The sequence below is a fragment of the Microplitis demolitor genome, chromosome 4 (assembly GCF_026212275.2).
Source record: "Microplitis demolitor isolate Queensland-Clemson2020A chromosome 4, iyMicDemo2.1a, whole genome shotgun sequence".
NCBI lineage: Eukaryota > Metazoa > Arthropoda > Insecta > Hymenoptera > Braconidae > Microplitis > Microplitis demolitor.
In genome coordinates this window covers 972,069-994,789 of record NC_068548.1, presented here as the reverse complement: position 1 = coordinate 994,789, position 22,721 = coordinate 972,069, and the positions used below count along the sequence as shown (strand labels likewise).

Here is a 22,721-nt window from a genome sequence, read left to right as displayed (position 1 = left end):
TTTTCTATTTCAATTTATTTTTTTTCTACTTAAATGCTAAAAGAAAATTATTTTTTATAATTCAATTATTTGTAAAGAAAATTTTTTCAATTTATATAATACATATATATTTATATGTTTGTTCAGATACTCAGGAGAGAAGGATTGGTCCTTCTTTAAGGCGAATTCTTGAATGTTATTCCACGTCTCGCTTTTATCTTTTCAACCCGGTAGTGATAAAAAATATATATAAAATAAAATAAAAATATTGGCTTCTTCAGAAATGTGCACTAAAAATAAAAATAAATTAAATGAGATAAAAAAACAAAATAAAAAAAAAAAAATATATATATATATATATATATATATATATTTTATTACATAAAATAAATGAGGATTCAAATTCTCTTTAAAATGAGTACCCACATGATATATGTATTTTTGATAATTTTTTATTCATATATATGTCAGAATCAATATATATATATGTATCAAGTAAATATATAAAAATAAGTATGTCATGTGGGTACTCATTTCAGAGCTTATTAAATTTCCTACACTTTTATATATAAATATATATATATATATACATATATATATATATATATATATATACATATATATATATATATATATATATATATATATATATTGTACTACATAAATAAATGGGGATCCAAATTCTCTTTAAAATGAGTACCCACATGACATATGTATTTTTGATAATTTTTTATTCATATATATGTCAAGATCAATATATATGTGTATCAAATAAATATATAAAAATAAATATGTCATGTTGGTACTCATTTTAAAGCTTATTAAATTTCCTACACTTTCATATATAAATACATGTATATATATATAGATATATGTATATATGTATATATTTTTTGAATTTTTCTGAGGAGTTTAAAAGAAAAACTTTATTTTGTATTACAGAGATCAAGCACGAATTTGTGGGGTAAATGGATGGGTGTAGTACACGGTGATGAAGTTGAATATGTATTTGGACACCCATTAAACACGTCACTAAAATATACTGACAAAGAACGCGAGTTGTCAATGAAAATAATCTCAGCATTTTCAAATTTCGCTTTCACTGGGTAAGTTATTTATCTATATTACGATATTACACCCAAACTATCACACTTACACCAAAAACATCTCAGTAATTTTCTGTAGAAAATTGAATTTTCTACAAAAAATGTTTCTATAAATTTTTTCCTAAACCCAGTAGTTAAGTCAGAAAATTAAATTTTTCAAATTTCAAATTCAAAATTCCAATTTCCGCAGAATCAAATTGATTATTAATCTTTTAATCAAAATATCTACGAAACTATCGAAGATATCGAAAATATATATGAGTACAAATTTGTAGATAATTTTATGGTCTACAAAAAAGGTATCTATAAATTTTTTCGTAAAAGTGATATTTATAAAGTTACATTAACTTTAAGTAGCAAAAGTAATGTTTACTTTTTATGATAAAAAAAAAGTAAAATATTAAAGTCTTTAAAGAGATATAACCAGGTAAAAAAAAAATATGTGAAGTATAGTGTTATAGGGGATATAAGATGAACCGTAGACACGTTATTTTAAAGATAAAAAACCAACCCTCGACTCGAGTCTTAACAGTTTATATTTACCGAGTATCTTTACTAGGGTTCACGTTCTTCTTTTATTACATTTGTATATTTTTTTGCGATATATAATGTATATAAAAATTTTATATAAATAAATAATATATATATATATATATATATATATATATATATATATATATATATATATATATATATATATATATATATATAAATATTTATACGCAAAAAAATTACTTACAAGAAATTTCTAAAATATTGAATTTTTTATTTTAGTGAATTTTGTCATCAGAAAAATTCATTTTTGTAAAGAAAAAATGAAAAAAAAAAAAAAAATACAAATAAACAAATGATTCTTTTTCCGCACGTAAAATCAATAAAAAGTACTAAAAGACACCTGAGTTAATACTACGTGACTCTGAGGTGATGTCTTACTAGAACGTGTACTCTGTCAAGAGAAAAGTGTACCAATTGCACGTTTTTTTCCAATCGTTAGAATAAAAAAAGTACTTGTCTACGATGAAATTTAAAGAGAGAATAAAAATTTTTTGTTTCACTTCCGGGTGATATTAGTACTGCGACCTAGACCTTGAAACCCCGATTAAAACGAGTACCCACATGTCATTTAAGTAAATACCTCTTAGGCATGAAAAGTTGATTAATAATTTATTAATCGATTAATCAATTAATGACCAATTCATAATATAGTCAAGTGGGTACTTGTATAATTCACAATTTACTCCTCTACACGAATATTTAACTCTCCATTAAAAAAAAATTAACTTATAAAATAATTGCTGCATGTAATTAATTAATTAATTATTTTGATAAATAAAAAATTTGCTCAAATTTTTTTGAAATGACTGGTGCGACCTAGATCTTTTTATCCTGATTAAGATGAGTACCCACACTACCCTATTATGAATACTTCTTAAGTATGTAAAGTACATTAATAATATATTAATCAATTAATCAATTAATTGACCATTTCAAAATATGGGCATGTGGGTACTCATTAAACTCGTCTCCTCGCGTACTATTTGAAAGTTCCACTAATTTTTCTCTCAAAAATTACTGTCTACCTTTCTAATGAAAAAAACGACTCTTTTAATTGAAATATCTCCACAAGATCAATAACCCAGTGATTTCCGAAATTATTAATTTAATTTAAAGCATTATCAGTCTTTTAATGCAATGTTTGCATCAAAACTACATAATTAAATAAAAAATTTCAATATATTAATATTACTCCATTGTTATATTACGGTTTGTCTGTTCGCACCTTGCAAATGTATGAAATATATTTGAACAACTGCCTGCTAACAAAATATATAAGCCAGCGTTATTCCGCGATAATTAGTCATTAATTAAACTAGACATTCACCCAAAAAATGTTTCGTGTCTTAATTATTTATGTACTTATCTCAAGTGCTTTTGCTATAAAACTTCAACCTGGACCATGTCCCAATGTCACTGCGCCTCCAGTTGATTTATGCAAAGCAAGTATTCTATTATTCCTAAGTATCTAAAATATAGTATCTTATATATTTAATTCTTCAGGCGTCCGGAGATTGGTTTGAAATTTTACGAAGTTCTAATATTTATCAAAATTTGGACAAATGTAATAAAATTTACATGCATAAACCCGTTAACGGTGTAACTAAGGCTGTTTACACCACTAATTCAAAATTGTAATATTTTTATCTTCTTTTGAACTTCAACTGCCGATAACTTCTAAACTATCAAAGTTACAGTGATTAAACTAAGGACCTTTTTTGTAGAAAATTAAATTTACTACAAAAAAGAATTCTTATAAAATTTCCATAAAACCATTAGTTTATAAGTTATGGTAGTTTGAAGTTTGAATTTTAAAAAAATAACTGATTAATTGACAATTAATAACTTGAAATATTTATCAGAGTAAACACGACGCTAACTATGGTCACTGAAAGCTTTGTAAGTGACGATGGTACAGGAATTTACTTTAATTTACCTGTTGTGGGAAAAATATTCAACGAATTTCCGATTCTGGAAATTGATTATGATAATTATTGCGTTGTGTACAATTGTGTTAATGTTGGAAAAAAACAGTAAGTTTTCGAATTATAAATATGGTTAATAAGTGTAAAACAAAAAAAAAATGATTCATTTTTAAATTTTAGTATCGAAAGATCTTGGTCGTTTAGTCGGCGGCCAAAACCACCAGCAAATTTGAAGGAATTGACAAAATGTGCGTTTGAGAAATACGGCCTAAAGATGCCGAAAATGTCCAAGATCGATAACAAGTGTTGTTCTTTTTAAATGAATTATTTGTATTAATATTTTCTCAATTTTTTAGTTGATTATGTATTTTTGATTAATAAAGAATGTTTGAAAAAAAAATCTAAAGCCTCAAAAAAATTTTTATACTGGATACAGTTTACTAATTAATCTAAAATGATGTTTTTTTGTAATTAATCATATGGGAAATTTTTTATCAATAAATAAGTGAGATATTTGTATAGAGGGTAAAATGGCGAGTAAAATGAGTACCCACATGATCATATTATGAAATGGTCATTAATTGATTAATATATTATTAATTGATTAATATATTATTAATAGAGTTTTCTCATACTAGAGTTAATTATTTTTGCAGAGTGTGGGTACTCATTTTAATTGGGATTTCATGATCTAGGTCGCAGTATGTCCGAGATATAAAACAAAAAAACTTTTTTTTTTGTAAAATTACAAAAAGTCGTCGGTATCAGAAAAAAATAAATTTTACTTGTAAAATAAAATTTATTAGTTCTAAATTTGATATCGATATAAAAAGTATTCAAAATAAGAAATTATATTTTAATAACAGTTATCATGGTCAATTTTTACCATTTCCGGTATCTTGAGGCCGTAGGTTAAAAGTGCGCATGCCGTTAATTCATCTAAATTTAATGACGTATTTGGATGTCGACTAAAAACATAAAGCTTCTCGACACTAGAAAAATTAAAATGAATTATAAATATATATTTATTTATAATTTATCATACTTAATTATTAACTTACTGACTGGACCCTATTTCCATACAATGCCATGTAATACAATAATTATTATGATCTACACCAAGAATAGTAAAATCTCTTATCATATTTCCTATGGTAGGCAGATAATAAGTTATATGGAGCTTATCATTTTTCATAATAAAATTGGTTAGCATTTTTGTGTTAACGTCACTTCTGGAATTTAAATTTATATATAAATATATACATATAGACATATATATTATTGAATAGGAAAGTGAATACGCTTTAAAATGAGTACCAACATGATATATTTATTATCGATAATTTTTCATATATTTATATTTTAGAAATATAAATATATGAAAAATATATAATGAAATATATCATGTTGGTACTCATTTTAAAGCATTTTTAATTTCCTATACAATGATATATTTTATAATCACAATAATGATTTGCTTTCGAAAATGGACGATGATGAGCCCTCGACTGGGTCATCAATTACTAGACGTTGACATTTGTCGAAACTATTCCCAACATTGCAACTCCGACTGTACTCATACCAAACTCCAACGATCTACAAGGAGTTCAAACAGTTGTAAATTATAATTTAATGATTCTACGACAGTTTAACTTCGAAACTTCACCAAATGTTCACTTACTTTATGAATATCGGTTATAGGTACCGTCACATTAGGACAAGTTCCAGGCTTGAGATTTTCACCAAAAGTACTTGTGATAATTAAAAAAATAACTGAGACGTACATATTTAGTTTAATGACTTGACGAATTAACGATTAACTATCGATGAATTATTTAATGGCTCTATGTACTTCATTTTATTATGCACTTGTTTAAATATATACTAATCTGTTTTGCAAGAAACTAAAATGAGACAAAAAAAAATTAATATATCATTGAGTCATGAATATTTTAACTTTATTTTATTAAAAATTTGTCAGATTTTGAATGACGAGTAAAACAAATACCCACATGACTATATTATAAAAAAGTCATTAATTGATTAATCGATTAATTAATTATTAATGTACTTAACTTGCTTAATGAATATTTATTTAACTGTCGTGTGGGTACTCATTTTAATCGGCATTTTGTAATCTAGGTCGCAGTATTTATTTGGTAAAGAAAGGAGAAAAAAAAATTTTTGAAAATAATTAATTAATTGTCTACAACACGATTCTTCGAATCAAAAATTTTTTATCAAAAAATAGGTTACATATTTGTCTAGGTGAAGGATTTACGAGTTAATAGAGTACCCACAAGTCTATTTTATGAGATGGTCATTAATTGATTAATCGATTAATAAATTATTAATGTACTCAACTTACTTAATGAATATTTATTTAACTGTAGTGTGGGTACTCATTTTAATCGGCATTTTGTAATCTAGGTCGCAGTATTTATTTGGTAAAGAAAGGAGAAAAAAAATTTTTTGGAAATAATTAATTAATTGTCTACAACACGATTCTTCGAATCAAAAATTTTTTATTAAAAAATAGGTTACATATTTGTCTAGGTGAAGGATTTACGAGTTAATAGAGTACCCACAAGTCTATTTTATGAGATGGTCATTAATTGATTAATTGATTAATATATTATTAATAGAGTTTTCTTGTACTAGAGATATTTATTTATATGGAGTGTGAGTACTCATTCTACTCGAGGTTTCATGATCTAGGTCGCACAGCTAATCTTCTAAATAACCGTCGCACTTCCGAAAACACTCTTGGTTATTCATTGTCACCATTTTCGGTTTTTCGAGTCTATGACTATCGAATGCCGCTTTTATCGAATCTTCGATGTCTATCCCAAAATTTGGCTTTCGTGTGAAAACCCAAGACTTCTCAATGCTAAAAAAATTCGTTGTTTAAAAGCCTTCAAAGCTCGTTAACAAAATACGTTTTTTAAAAAAAAAAATTAATAGTGAACTTACTGTCTAGATTCATCGTTTTCACACAACCATACTACCCCATAATTGTCGTAATCGGTACCAAGAATATAATGATCGTGATACATATTTCCAACAACAGGCAAATGGTAAATGAAACCTTGTTTAGTCGACTTACTTTCAACGACCATCGTTGACGTAATATTAAGACTAATAAAAATAAAAAAATTATAATAAAAAAAAAAAAAAACAAATTTATCGCAAATTCAAAATTACATTTTTGATAAACTATTGTAAATAATAATCGACACGCCTGCTTTAGGTTTATTCCAAGTTATTTTACCACATTCATCGGAATTGTCCCAATTATTGATACTGCGTTTGTGCTCGTACCAAATACCAGACACCTGATAATTTAAATTATTTTTAAGTTTACAGAAAAATTTAAATATGTTATTCATTAATTTTATAGTGTCTGATAGTTAGTACTTACTCTGTCCAAATCAATTTTATCGACAGTTATTTTTGGACAGGACCCAGATTTTAAAAACTCAGCAAAAGTACTCGCGATTAACAAAAATATAATTATGACCCACGACATTTTAATTACAACTGATTTTTAATTTAATTTATATAGAATTTCAGTATATTTGATTTTGATTCACTTGTTCAAATAAATATATATACATTAACCGATAAAATTTTGAATTTACATTAAAAAGTATAAACAGAATTTTATTGGAAATTGAATTCTCTGTAAGTGGTAAGTTTTTTTCGAAAAATAAGAAGCAGAAATTTTTTTATAAAATAATTGGATGGAAATTCTCATTAGGAACAAAATTACGAGTTAAATGAGTACCCACATGACTATGTTATAGAAAAGTCATTAATTGATTAATAAATTATTAATGTGCTTAACTTACTTAATGAATATTTATTAAATTGTCATGTGGGTACTCATTTTAATCGTCGTTTTGTGATCTAGGTCGCAGTATGTATAAGAAAAAGAACTGAAAATTTTTTTTTTTTTTCATAAATCATTCCTTTAATTAATTAATGTACAAAAAACCATTGAATGATCAACAAGTTTTCACCCCCGAAGAATTAGAGCTACTGGCATAAGGGCAATCCTTTTGATCGACCCTGACCATCTTTGGCATCTTTAGCCCATAGGACTTCAGCGCAGATTTTGCTAATTCGTTGTAATTTTTTGAAGGGTTCGGTTCTCGTGTAAGCACCCAAACACTCTCGGTACTGGCAATCAAACAGAAATAGTTATTTTAATTAATATATAGTAAATTAAAATAACAATATTGATTATGATTGAAATTAATAACTCACTGGTTACTTCCTACGTCTATACACAGCCACCCTATTACGTAGTCATTGTAATCTATATCAACGATAGTCAATTCTCTTACCATCTTTCCAACTACTGGTAAATTGTAAGTGATGTCAAGTCTTCCATTGAGTACAGTAAAATTAGTTACCATTGTCAGAGGTTCGTTAATTCTAAAATTTTATATAAATATATATATATATATATACGTATTTGTGTAGAGAATTCAATATCCTTTTGAATGAGTACCCACAAGCTATACTTATATATATATATATATATATATATATATATATATATATATATATATATATATATAAATTATAATCTAAAAATAAATATATCATGTGGGTACTCATTTGAAAGGGCATTCATTTCTCTATCTATCTAAGCAATAAAATATATATATATATATATATACATATATATATATATATATATATATGAACCATAAAATTACTCTTTTGAAATGCTATTATAAATTGTAATTGACGAGCAATCTTTGGGCTTATTAAGTTGTAAATAACCACATTTTTCTAAATTATTCCATTTGTTGGAACTGCGACTGTACTCGTACCAAGTTCCAAAAGCCTAAAAAATATAAAGTAGCGATAACTATTCGACTGATTATTTACGTAATTTTTAAATGGTTCACTCTCGAAGACTCACTTGAAAAAGTTGATATTTAATAATTTATTTAATACCAACCTTTATAAGATCGACTGAAATTGCAGTGATATTGGGACAGTGCCCAGATTTATATTCTGTAGCAAAAGTGCTTGTGATAAATAAAAAAATAATTAAGACACGACACATTTTTTAGGTGAATGTCTAGTTACATTAACGACTAATTATCAGGTTATTATAACGCTGGTTTATATATTTTATTAGGAAGCACTTGTCCAAATATTTTCCATACATTTGCAATAAGTGAACAGATACCCGAAATTGAGCAATGAAATAATATTAATGTATTAAAATTTTTTATTTAATTATGTAGTTTTGATGCAAACATTGCAATAAAAGACTAATAATGTTTTAAATTATATTAATAATTTATGAAATTGATGAGATACTTGACCTTGTCGGGATATTTTAATTAAAAGTATCGTTTTTTGATTAAAAAGGTAGACAGTAATTTTTGAGAGAAAAATTAGTGGAACTTTCGAATAGTACGCGAGGAGACGAGTTTAATGAGTACCCACATGCTCATATTTCGAAATGGTCATTAATTTGATTAATCGATTAATATATTATTAATTGACTTTTTTCATACTGGAGGTAATTATTTATATAGGGTGTGGGTACTCGTTTCGTTCAGGATTTCGCGAACGAGGTCGCGGTTTTAATTTCGAATGAATTTGAAAAAAAAAATTTTAATCATTTCAATAAAATTCAAATTTTCATTAATATTAAAATCTCAAAATTCAACGATCTCCATTTTAAAGTGCTATCAGTCAATTCGATCCCTCGTCCCGACAATTCCAAGTCACGCTTCAAGTGACTTCTTAATTTCAGAGTAAAAGCAGCTTATTTAGATTTTTTTCTAACAAAAAATTCTCAACCGATAAATAAACCAGCGAAAGATATATAAGCTAATAAAGGAACGAGAAAAACATTAGGAGAAAATAAATAAATTATAAGTTTTGTATCGAAAAAAAATATAAAAATAGCAGGTGGCTAAACGACAGTATTTCACTTCAAATAATTCCCAAGTGGCACATATAGACTCGAGCCGCACATGTATTTCTCATTCTTTTATTTTTATTCCTTATTTTACTCTTCGCTAGAATTCGTTTTATTATTTTATTTTTAAAAAAAAAATATGCAAGTTAAATCCGATGATAAATAGCTTTCAAACACAAATAAAACTTAGACGATTGCGCATGCAGAATAGTGATCGATCTATTTATTTTACGGAAATAAACAGATGTCTATTTTAAAAACATTTTAAACCAAAGAAAAATAATGTTTTATACAAACTGATTAGTATCTTGGTATATATATGAGATAAATATATAAAATTTATGGTCGTTTGAAAGGTAATTTAATAAGCTACAATTTTTGTCTCTTGCAAAATTATTCCAAAATCAACCGTTCAAAAGTTACAGTCCATTAATTGATTCATTTATTATTTGATTAATTGATTAATTAAATATTAACGAAGTTTTCATGATTTTAAAATATTTATTCACACGTAGTGTGGGTACTCATTTTAATCAGTATTTCATGAACTAGGTCGCAAGCTAATGATCATTCAAAAATTCGAAAATTTTATTTTTGATTTTTTTAACAAAAATAAAAAAAAATAAATTTTTTTTTTAGCAAACCAACAGAAGGTGATGACTGGCCAGCTTACACTCGTGACGAACCTCAGTATTATATTTTCAATGCAGAAACGAACGGGCTTGGTACCGGACCACGGTCTCCAGCTTGCGCATTCTGGAATGAATTTTTACCCCGATTAGCAGGCGTACCAGGCATGTATACACCCTCTAAGTATATATATACATACATAAATATATACCTCAGTATAAAATTAATTTGTATTCAAATCAGTTCCTAATTTCTTCCCTTCTCCTCTCTCTATCATTAAAATCACATTACTGTCGTAATTCAATTTTTTATTTATTCCCAATCTTATATATATTATCTACGAACATATATTATCATCTTGGTCAATATATAAATAATAATGATGATAATAATAATGGTAAAAAATCGTCTACGATTTTTTTTTTAATTTTTTAAAACTCTTCCGTCTTTAAATGCGACCAACGCAGTCAAATAAATTTTTTTTATAAAAATAAATATACGGAGTTTGTAGAGTGTTAAATGCCGAGTAAAATGATATGCAACAATATATTTTTTCATTAATAATAAGTTTTAAAAAAATTGATTTTAAAAAACCGCGAAATAATTTTTGAATCCCGCGGGTTTTTAAATTTGAATTTTCGCGGGCAAAAAAAATTTTTTTTTTAAATCTCATAAATGGGCTCTATCTGACATTAAAGGAGGGTAAAATGAACCGCAAGTTTTTGTATTTTAAGCACAAGGGTAAGAAATAATCAAAATTAATTATTTCGCGATGACATTTCGCGGTTTGAAAAAATAAATAGATAATTTTTTTTCTACTCGGATTGATCGGTTTATGTTACAGTTTTGATTGACATCAATTCTTTATTTATAGTGCCGGACAAAATAAATACGTTGGGAGAGAAAGAGAATTAAAGTGGGGGTTGAGGGTGGGGATGGGAGAAGAAGTACGTCATTAAGTTGTCTGTGGCCAGTTGAGTGGGCACTGGTTTTATTATTAAATGCCATATTAAAAAAAATTTTTCCAAGTGCCAGTAAAAGAATACACTAGTAGTTTATTATTTTTTTATTTTTAAAAGACGTGACATAAAAATCAGTAAATGATAAAATAACGAGCGTTCCAATTAGAGATGACCTAGTCTACTTTTGTTTTTAATATTTTATTATACTTTTGCTAAAATTATTTTTTGTCTCATTAAACTTCACTTGTTAAATAAAAACAACAACTTGGTAATTGTCATTATTCTTTTATTTTTTAGCAACGGGTATAATAATTTCACTACAGACTATATATTAATGAGTTCCTCATGTGATTTCCAGTGGAACGAGTACCCACATGACCACATTCTGAGTAACCAAAAAAATTTCAAAAATAAAAATTTTCAAAAATTTTTTTTTTTTTTCAAAATAACTACGTTTTCATATACTCCATCAAATTTCCTCTGGAAAGAGTACCCACAACCCTAGTCTTCGAACCCATCAATTTTTTCAAAAATCCATTTTTGAAAAAATTGATTTTTTAAAAAAAATAAATTCATGCCTATTTTCCTGATGAAATTCCCTCTGGAAAGAGTACCCACAACCCAAAAAAATTTTTATTATGTAATTAAATAATTTCATTAATTACAGATCCATCACCAGAAGCCTGTAATAGCGCGATAGCCTCCAGTGTCTCTGCCGGTGCACAGAAGTTGCGTTCGACCGTTTTACTGATGATCGCACTGATAGCATTCACTGGAGTCATTTAGGTCACACTAACAACGGGAATTATAATTAATTCCAGGTCATTGATAACCTAAAAATTAATTAACCAAAAAAAACAAATAGACCAGAACTAAACGAGACAATTAAATAAGCACCAAAATATTAAATGGTCAAACGACTTAGTGACAGAATTTGCTGTCTTGATTTAAAAAACAAAAATCATCATGATGATGATTGATGATTAATGATCAATGATGATCATTAATCCGGATGTAGGATTCGACAAGCATTTTTTTTTTTTAGTATAGATTAGAGAGTTTAGTGAAAATATTGATTAATAATAAATAAAAATATTTTTTAAATAAATAATTAAAATAAATATTTATCTTAATTGATTAATTAATTAATCGATTGATTAACTAATTAATAATTTTAATGCCTAATTGATTATAAAGAGTGACAAATATAAATGTTCTAAAAATAAACAAACGCTTTTAATTATTAATTATTAATTATTTATTAATCATTAATGAATGATAAAAAAAATATATATAGATATATATAAAAAAGAAAATTAATTAATTAAAAGCGTAAACTTGAATCTTCCATTTGGTACATATCACCTAAAAAAATAAAAATTACAAAAAAAAAAATTAATGAAGTTGAATGTAATTAATATTTATTAAATGTTTTAATATTAATAATTAATTAATGAAAAATAATAATTTTAGAATAAATATTGATGAATTTGTTTATTATTTACATATTTAATCATAGAATTTAAAAAATGTAAAAAAAAAAATAAGTAATTGAATACATAGAGAATATATTAGGGTTAAATAACTTGTTTTTTTAAATATTGGTAGCATTAGCCAAAGGCTAATGCTGCCAAATGGTAGTGTTGCCCTTTAGATTGTGCTGCCAGTGGCAGTACTAGCCTTTGAATTCGGTAACAGAAAAATAAAGTGAGGCATTCAATTATTTTACCATTGGTAGCAGTAGCCTTTGGCTCATGCTGCCAAATAGTAGCATTGACCTTTAGATTATGCTGCCAATGGTAGTACTAGCCTTTGAATTCGGTAACAGAAAAATAGACTAAGCATTCAATTATTTTGCCATTGGTAGCAGTAGCCTTTGGCTAATGCTGCCAAATAGTAACATTGACCTTTAGATTATGCTGCCAATGGTAGTACTAGCCTTTGAATTCGGTAACAGAAAAATAGACTAAGCATTCAATTATTTTGCCATTGGTAGCAGTAGCCTTTGGCTAATGCTGCCAAATAGTAACATTGATCTTTAGATTATGCTGCCGGTGGTAGTGATAGCCTTTGGATTCGGTAACAGAAAAATAGAGTGAGGCATTCAATTATTTTGCCATTGGTAGCAATAGCCCTAGGCTAGTGCAGCAAACGACACCATTAAATTCTTGAGCATCAAATAAGGCGTTTACTAGATTATTTACGCAGTGGACGGAATTTCCATCTTATTTAAACTTAATAGCAGGAGCCTAAGGCTCATGCAGCGAACATTGGCAGCATTAGCCTTCGGCTTTTGCTAACGAACTTTTATACCCAATACTATTATTAATATTTCATTTTTTTATGGAAATTAAATTACTTTTCACCCTAATATATATATAGTTACATTACAAATATATATATATATATATATATATATATATATATAAATATAAAAATGATAGACCTAGTATCATTGGTCAAAGACATATATTATAAATATAGAAAATATAATTATATATATTATTTTATACTTATTTATTGCTAATGATATAAAAAATGATTATATATAAATATATTATAAAAATTTGTCTTTTTTTTTATAAAAAAAAAATCATAATTGGTAATTAAAAATAATTAATTACTGAGGCTGGACCTCATAAATTTTCTATTATTAACAGATAAAACTAAAAATTATTTGATTGGTTAATGAATGAAACTATTTTATGAATAAAAAAAATTAATTAGTGGTAAATTAATTAATTAAATTTAGAAAATTTTAAAATAATTGATTGTAAAATTTATAAATTTTAAATATTCTGTTACTATTAATTATTAATTAATCACATATATAAATATATATAGATGTGGGGTAAAATGGTCAGCTTAAAAATTAAATTTCTTGTAAACTGATCGAAATTTTTTTCACCCTCACTATATATAATTACATATATATTTACATAAATTAGCTTCACCCGCCTTTACTTCCTGTCACATATCACTAGTGCATCAAAATAGAACATTACATTTTAAAAAATTATCTCTCTAATTAATAATAATAATAATAATAATAATAATAATAATTGAGAAAAATTGGAAAAAAAAAATTTTTTGAGTGCCTGTGCAAATTTTACAGAAAAAATATTTTTTTATTTAAAAAAAAAATTCAATTATGACTGAGTATGTAGACCTAAGAATGATAATTGATAATTATTATGATAAATTTTTTTTTTTTTTTTTTTTTTTTTTTTTTTTTTGTAAAAAAATTAAACTTATATTTATTACTAAGATATAATAAAATATATAAGAAATTTTTTTCGTTGATCAAAGACGAATTATTTATATTATTAGTAATATTAATAATATTAATAATAATAAAAATATTGATAATTTATCGATTAAATTTTGTTGCCAAAAAAAAAAATAGAAATAACTAATAATAATAAAAAATAAATAAATAAGTTTTCAATTGTGCCGTTTGCTCGCTATATTTTTTTTAAACTTTTTATGTAAATTTACTCGGTATTGAAAAAGTTTAATAACAAAATTTATAATAATAATATTCAAGAACAATTTATTTGAAATATAATGAACGATATCTCGGAAAATATATAAGGTCAGTGTTGTATGAACAAGTTTGGCGAAGAAAAAATTTAATTTTTTTTTTTTAATGCAAAAAGTTTGTTTTTTATCCCGTGTATGGGTTTTTAAAAAAAAATTTCTTTTTTTTTTAATTTTCTGACGAGCTCAGGTTAAAGTAGACTATATTCCCTAAAAAAAAGTCTTATACCGCGAGCCCGTAGGATGAAATGTGTAGAAACTAGAAAACCCGCGAAATTCAAAAATTCAAAAAAAAAATTTTTTTTTTTTCATTTTTCAACCATGCAGGGATAAAGTACGTGAAATTTGCTACAAAAAAGTCTTATGCCGCGAGCCCGTAGGATGAAATGTGTAGAAACTAGAGAACCCGCGAAATTCAAAAATTCAAAAAAAAAATTTTTTTTTTTTCATTTTTCAACCATGCAGGGATAAAGTACGTAAAATTTGCTACAAAAAAGTCTAATACCGCGAGCCCGTAGGATGAAATGTGTAGAAACTAGAAAACCCGCGAAATTCAAAAATTCAAAAAAAAATTTTTTTTTTTCAATTTTTCAACCATGCAGGGATAAAGTACGTAAAATTTGCTACAAAAAAGTCTAATACCGCGAGCCCGTAGGATGAAATGTGTAGAAACTAGAAGCCACTTTAAAAAAAATTTAAGTGTAGCTAATTAAATTTACATTGTAATTAGCTCATAAATCTCATTATCTCTGATATACCTAAAGTAATTGCAATCTTAATCATTCATGTCTGTATCGCTCATTTTCCTTAAGTAAAAAAATAACAATAAAAATAATAATTATTATTATTATTAAAAAAAATAAAGCGAGCAAATAAAGATGAAACGGCAAAGCTTATCTGAGATTCGCAGCACGTAAACACCTAACTCCTTGTTGTACTATTGTATACTGCATTGTATTGTTCTGTATCGTGTAGAAGTTAGTAAACAAAACTAAAAACCGTAACATTGTTTACGCCGGCTCTATACTCGAGACTCGAGACGAACTTGTGAGACGTAAATTAAAACTTTACGACGTGTCATTGTCTTTCGATGCACTCATTTTAGTTTTTTTTTTTTTTTTTTTTTAACAAGATGAAATAAAAGTTGGGTTTTTATTGTAACCGGGATGGGGTACTTGTATATACTAGGGTGTGTTATAAATCATTTTTTTTCATTTGTTATTTTATAAAACTTTGGCTCCAATTTATCATGAGGGTAAAAAAATTATATTTTTTAATTTTTTGAATTATGCAGGGCTAAAGTACATCAAATTTGCTACAAAAAAGTATGATGCCGCGAGTCTGTGAGATCAAGTGTTCGGAAGTTAGAGGACGCGCGAAAATTTAAAAATTTGAAAAAAAAAAAAAAAAAATTAATTTTTTTAAATTTTTGAATTGTGCAGGGCTAAAGTACATCCAATTTGCTACAAAAAAGTATAATGCCGCGAGTCTGTGAGATCAAGTGTTCGGAAGTTAGAGGACGCGTAAAAGTAAAAACGAATTTTAATAAAATTGGCCACGGTTTAGTGGAGGTTAATTTTGGTCTTTAATTTTTTGAAAGGTAACATTTTCATAGGAAATTTGATGGGCTACAAAAAAGGTACTAAGCACTTAGTCGTGAAAATTGATAGTTTTAAAGTTATGAGTATTTTAAACTAATTAGTAATGTCGTGGTTTTTAAAAAAAATGCTCCAACTTTTTAAATTTTGAAAATATCGATTCGCGGGATAGGACCTTTTTTGTAGATCACTAAATTTCCTATTAATTAAATAAAAAGTATAAATTTATGACACACCCGCGAAATAGAATTAAATAATCAACAATCAATAAATGATAAATAACGAGCTTGAATTCGGCATTCTATATTTATGATATATGTAATAAATATATAAATATGAAAAACATGTCTTTTTTTTTTTTAATAAAAAAATAAAAATATTAAAAAACAAAGTCGTAGTTCGATATCTGTGAGGATCAAATGAATGATAATAATTATGTATAAAATATATAAAAATAAATATATAAATATATATAACTTTTTTTTTTTTACAAAATATATAATAATTGTAGCTGATCCTCACGACTCCTTCTACAAAGTCAAAAGACAGAATAAAATATAAATAATAAACTCTCTGTATGTAAATTTTCAAATTTTTTATTTTATCGATACGACGAAATCGATATTCCGGCGAAACTATTGAATTTACAAAAAAAACACATGAATACTTTTTTAAAAAAAATTCAATTTCCTACAAAATTGATAGAGTACATTTTTTACGTATCTTCAATATTTTGGCCATAAATTAGAATTTTTAAAAAGAACCAAAATTCTGATTGATTGTCAACAAAATGGCGGATTCTTTTAAAATGGCGGGTATTTCAAAATGGCTGCCAGTAAATATATTTCGTATTAATTTGTAAAGAGGGTTTATTTAATCTATTGTATTAAATATATAATTATATGAGGCAAATTCTATTGTAAAAAAATATATACATATATATATATCCGTATATATGTATGAATAAATGTATATTATATATATTTATATTTCCTGTCGAGCTTGCAAGATACTATCAACTAGAAATTAATTATAAATGATTAATTGTAATAATTTATAATTTAAAAAAAAAGAAAAATATATAATAATAATTAATGAGCAAATGTGTAATGCTTGCTATTAATAATTAAATAAATAAAACCAATTAAAAGTATAAGAAAAATGCTTGGCTAGTTTATAAAATACTGAAATGTATGATTATTTTAATTTGTTAGTTTAATTGTGAATAAAATAATGATAATAATTAAAAATAAAATTAATTGTGTAACGTGAAAAAATAATAATTGAAATTAGGAGAAAAAAAATGGCAGGGACCATCTTAAAGATTTTGAACGTTGCACAAAATTTTATGGAAATATATATAGAGTAAGAGAAGGTAAAATTTTAAGTACATAGAATATGTTGATAGCATTAGCCAAAGGCTTATGCTGCCAATGGTAGCAATAGCCTTCGGATTTTGCTGCCAATGGTAGCAGTAGCCTTTGGATTATGCTGCCAATGGTAGGATTAACCTTTGGATTATGTTGCCAATGGTAGCAGTAGCCTTTGAATTATGTTGCCAATGGTAGCAGTAACCTTTGGATTACATTGCCAATAGTATCATTAACCATTGGCTAATGTTGCCAAATAGTAGCGATGACCTTTAGATTATGTTGCCAGTGATAGTACTAGCCTTTGGATCCATTAACAGAGGATTCGTTCAAGACATTAATTTAACAATTAATCTGCCATTGGTAGCATTAGCCTTCGGCTACTGTAACAAACTACATGTGTTTATTATTGAAATAATGTAATTAATCAGCGTGGGCATTGAAGAAAGGATTGAAATTAGCCTTAGGCTCATGCAGCAAACGTTGGCAGCATTAGCCTTCGGCTTTTGTTACCAAAACTCCATATCCTCAATATTGTTAGTAATATTTCATTATTTTACGCCTTCATATTCATTATCATATAACAAATATATACATTGGCAAATTTTATCAGTTTAGCTTCACATTGGTAGCCCGAGCCAAAGGCTCAGGCGGCATTTGGTAATCAATTTAACCTTCTCGCTCTACATATATATAAATAATTAGATAGAAAATATACTAATACATATATGTATAAGGATAAATATAAATATAAATAATAAATGATAATAATAATAATAATAACAATAATAATAATAATAATAATAATAGTCAATTACGACAGGCTTTAAAGGTCGTAACACAACGATCTTCGCGTGCAATCTTGGCTTCTAATGAAGTTTGTACCTCTGTAATAATTTTTTTTTTCCACTTTTTTTTCTCCCTTATTTTGAATTTCCATTATTTATTTTATTATTATTATGAATGTCTTTTTTTTATAATAAATTACAATAACAATAATATAAATATATATAGATATATATGTATACATAAGTAACCTAAATATATATATGATAAATTAATTAATTTATTATATTTAAAAAAAAATGTATGTAATAGTGAATGTAATAGTAGCTAAGAATAATATATATAAATATATATATATATATATATATATATATATATATATATATATATATATATATATATATATATATATTAAATGAATAAATAAATATTTAAAAAAATCAACCTTTTTTCTTTATTTGATTTTTTTTAAATGACTTCCTATTATCACTAAAAAATAATTTATCATTAAAAAGTCATTTAAAAATTATTCCGGAGGCATAAAAAAATATATATCTATTTTTTTTTTAATTAATGATAAAATCAATTGATAAATTAGTAATTTCCTTAAAATAGAAGGTAATCAATTTAATTTTATAGTGGGAAAAAACTTGGTATAAAATTATATATAGTTTTAACAGAAAATGAAAGTACTTCGTCGGTAACGTCATATATTTTAAAAAACAAATAATTATGGTAATAACTATTTTTTCAACATCATTATTTGTATTAGTTTGTTTGACAAACCACTCAGAAGGATACCTGTTAAGGTATTTTACTTATTTATCATTAAATATTTATTTATTTTTAATTTTGCTTCTAGATTAATGGGTAACTTTTTGTGAGCCCTGACTATTTTTCTGGTCTACAGTGATATTTTTTAAGTTCTGTGAAGCATTTCCGGTGGAACGAGTACCCACATGACTATATTTAAATTCAAAAAAAATTTTGAAAAATTGAAATTTTGAAAATTTGGTTATTTTTCAAATTGTGTGTTTTTTTCCAGAACTACTTGTAGTTTCTTTTTGTTGAAAATTTTCTAGTTTTATGATCAATCCCATTTTAAAAAAACTTCAAAAATCGACTTTTTGAAAATTTCAATATTTTTAAAATAAACGTCATTTTTGTATTCTGCAATAAATTTCCTCTCGAATGAGTACCAACATGACCATATTTAAATCATAAAAAATTTATCTACTTCCAGTTCTTCAAAGTCAATAGAAAAATTGACAATCTGTGAAATTATAAAAAATTCAATAAACCTTTCAAGTTTACTCTCAAAAGTCAAAGCCAATGTTCGTAATGAATTTGATTTTGTACGATTCAGGATGCTAAATTGCAAATGGAAAATATAATGATGATGCTGGAATTATTTTGGGTCAATTGTGCGAAAATTGTATTTTTAGTCATCCGTATATTAGAGCTTTGTAAGGAAAATGCATGTAAGTATTGAGAAAAAAAAATAATTATCACAATATTTTTTAAAAAAACATATCAAACAAATAATTTTCCAGGGAAAATTGTTTTTCATCGGATAAGTTTCACAAGTGCGTTGAACTTTACAGTGAATCAGTAGGTAGAGATCTACATACCGAATTTGGAATTTTAGCTGGGGAATTGACTGGGACAAAAATAATAAAATAAAATACATATATATTTTTTATATCAGCAATAAGATTTTTATTTTTAATTTTAATAAAAAATTTAAAAAAAACTCGCTTTTATTTTAATGACTAAAAATCCTAGCTGATCGTATATGATCATATATGATCAGATATAATCACACATATTATCAAATATGATCATATACATCAAATAACAAGTATGATCACATGACAAATAAAATCATATATGTTCACATAACAGATATAGTCCTATATAGTTAGTGATCCTATATGACCGTATCTGTAATGCAATCATACACCAGTGGTCATTCATCACACATAAGATATGATTATATATGATCACATGAGATATACGATCATATATCACATACGACCATATATGATCACATACCAGATAAAATCATATATGATTACATACCATATATGATCATATATGATCGCATACTATATACGACCATATATAATCACATACCAGATATGATCATATATGATTATACAACAAATATGATCTCATACCAGATAAAACCAAAAATGATTACAAACCAGATATAATCATATATGATCACATACTGTCTACAACTATATATGATCTCATACCAGATAAAATCATATATGATTACATACAAGATATGATCATATATGATCACACACTGTCTACGACCATCTATGATCACATACCAGATAAAATCATATATGATTAAAAACCAGATATGATCATATATGATTACAAAACAAATATGATCTCATACCAGATAAAACCAAAAATGATTACAAACCAGATATGATCATATATGATCACATACTGTTTACGACCATATATGATCTCATACCAGATAAAATCATATATGATTACATACAAGATATGATCATATATGATCACATACTAGATAAAATCATCTATGATTACAGACCAGATATGATCATATATGATCACATACTATATACGACCATATATAATCGCATACCAGATAAAATCATATATGATTAAAATAAGAACCAGATATGATCATATGTAACATCTAAAATGATTCTCGTTACAATTTTAAGTGATGACTAACTCTTGATTAAAAAAATATAATAATAATTTTATTTTATTAATAATTAATCACAGCAATAGTACAATGGTCTAAAATAATAAAAAAAAACGTGTCTCCAAGTCGATAACAATAAAATTTAATTGGCCTTTTTTTTCTCTATAAATTAAAAATTTTTAAGAGCCTACAGATTAGTTATAATTTCTAGTCTGTTCGACGACAAATCGCACTGAAAAAAAAATTATTCACGGCAATCTCCAGGTTATATTAAAAAAAAAAAAAAAATGATTGGAATTAAAAGTCAAAGGTTAATAATTTTCTCACTGTTGATATTCGTCTCCGTATTGAAGTTAACTGAAGGATGTCCACCAAGGTATTTTTCATCCATTATTTTCAAATTTGAAAAAAATTCAAATTGGAAATTTTCAAAATAAATGTAATTTTCATGTCAATTACATCATTTCCTTTGAAATGAGTACCATCAAGACTATTCGAATTTTTAAAAATTCGTTTTCGAAAAAAAAAAATTTATTTTAAAAAAAAATTGGTTTTTGTGTTCAGTATTAAATTTCCTGTGGGACGAGTACCCACAACACTATATTTAGACTAAAAAAAATATGAGTTCTTTTAAATTTTCAGAACATCAGTCATTGAAAAGCTCGGTGAGCCTGAAATTGATGAGCCAATTACAGACGCAGTTATTAAAAATTCATTTGCACTGACATCGATACTAAGACGTGCGAAAACCCATAACATGCATCAGAATTTAAAACTTTTCAATACATTATCCTGCAACGGGATTTTTAACAGCAACGCCATGACAATATTGACTTCTATGTGTGATTACTGTTATCAAATCAATCCGTCAATGGAAACTGTCCAGTACTACTGCCAGTAATTATCACAAAAAAAATTATTTCTTATTGTATATCCTTTCATTCACGAAATTTCTTTTTTTAAGGCTGAATTGTTTTACCTCACATCGATTCGATCTCTGCAAGGAATTTCATGCCAATATATCAGATCTATTCCATAACCTCATACATGAGACCGACTTAATTGTTGAAGAATTAAGTGGAATCAAAATTGAGGAATTTTAGAAATAGAAATATAGAAAATTTAAATATGAATCTAAAAAAAAAAATTTAAGATTTTGTCATTATATTTGTGATTGTCATAAAATTTCCTCTGGAATGAGTACCCACATGATAATATTCCGATGTCAATAAAAATTTTTATTAAAAAAAAAAAAAAATGTTTTTTTATTTTTAATTAAAATAGTTATGATGTAATATAAGTATTTTAATTCTAATTTTAGTCTTCAATTTACGACTCGTTTAATTTTTTTTTTTTGATAACAGGAAATGGGTTTTTTTTTACTGTGGTTTTTTTTCGCATTAAAAAAAAAGTCATTAAAAAATTTTATTTTTATTTATCGAGTAATTAAAAAAATATATATTGATTAATTACTTTTTTTTTGTGAGTGTGATGGCTTAAATATGATAAGAGCTTAAAAACTATAAAAAAGTAATTTGGAAAAAAATGTATTTTTAAACCATGGAGTGAAAAAAATTAAGAATTATGTTATAGTAATTTTTTATTATGGGTTACATTTATTA

At 25.8% G+C, this 22,721-nt stretch overlaps 3 protein-coding genes across 4 annotated transcripts in view; 1 reads left to right on the top strand and 2 right to left on the bottom strand.

The window, feature by feature from the left end:
- Positions 1-12,115, top strand: part of LOC103574611 (acetylcholinesterase) — a 52,744-nt gene extending 40,629 nt beyond the window's left edge. The window contains exons 4-6 of the mRNA XM_008554097.2: positions 922-1,085; positions 10,158-10,312; positions 11,778-12,115. Of these exons, the coding sequence (XP_008552319.1) occupies positions 922-1,085; positions 10,158-10,312; positions 11,778-11,896 (438 nt within the window). The 3' untranslated portion in view covers positions 11,897-12,115. The remainder of the gene's footprint in view (positions 1-921; positions 1,086-10,157; positions 10,313-11,777) is intronic.
- Positions 187-5,366, bottom strand: LOC103574610 (uncharacterized). 2 transcript variants are annotated; one of them, XR_008403633.1, is made up of 5 exons: positions 5,247-5,366; positions 5,031-5,161; positions 4,631-4,797; positions 4,452-4,557; positions 187-269 (listed from the first exon to the last, which is right to left on the bottom strand). XR_008403633.1 is itself a non-coding variant. In XM_008554096.2 (4 exons), exons 1-4 carry the CDS (start codon positions 5,349-5,351, stop codon positions 4,511-4,513), a joined length of 450 nt encoding a protein of 149 aa, XP_008552318.1. In that variant the 5' UTR covers positions 5,352-5,366; the 3' UTR covers positions 4,425-4,510. The 2 variants fall into 2 exon arrangements, 1 of the variants encoding a protein (XP_008552318.1); XM_008554096.2 differs by lacking the exon at positions 187-269 and having other exon boundaries at positions 4,425-4,557.
- LOC103574609 (bilin-binding protein) lies at positions 7,532-8,661 on the bottom strand. Its single transcript, XM_008554095.1, has 4 exons — positions 8,541-8,661; positions 8,293-8,423; positions 7,835-8,005; positions 7,532-7,747 (listed from the first exon to the last, which is right to left on the bottom strand). The coding sequence occupies exons 1-4, from the start codon at positions 8,646-8,648 to the stop codon at positions 7,573-7,575; spliced, it is 585 nt and encodes a 194-aa protein (XP_008552317.1). The 5' UTR covers positions 8,649-8,661; the 3' UTR covers positions 7,532-7,572.
- Positions 12,116-22,721: the final 10,606 nt, after the last annotated feature.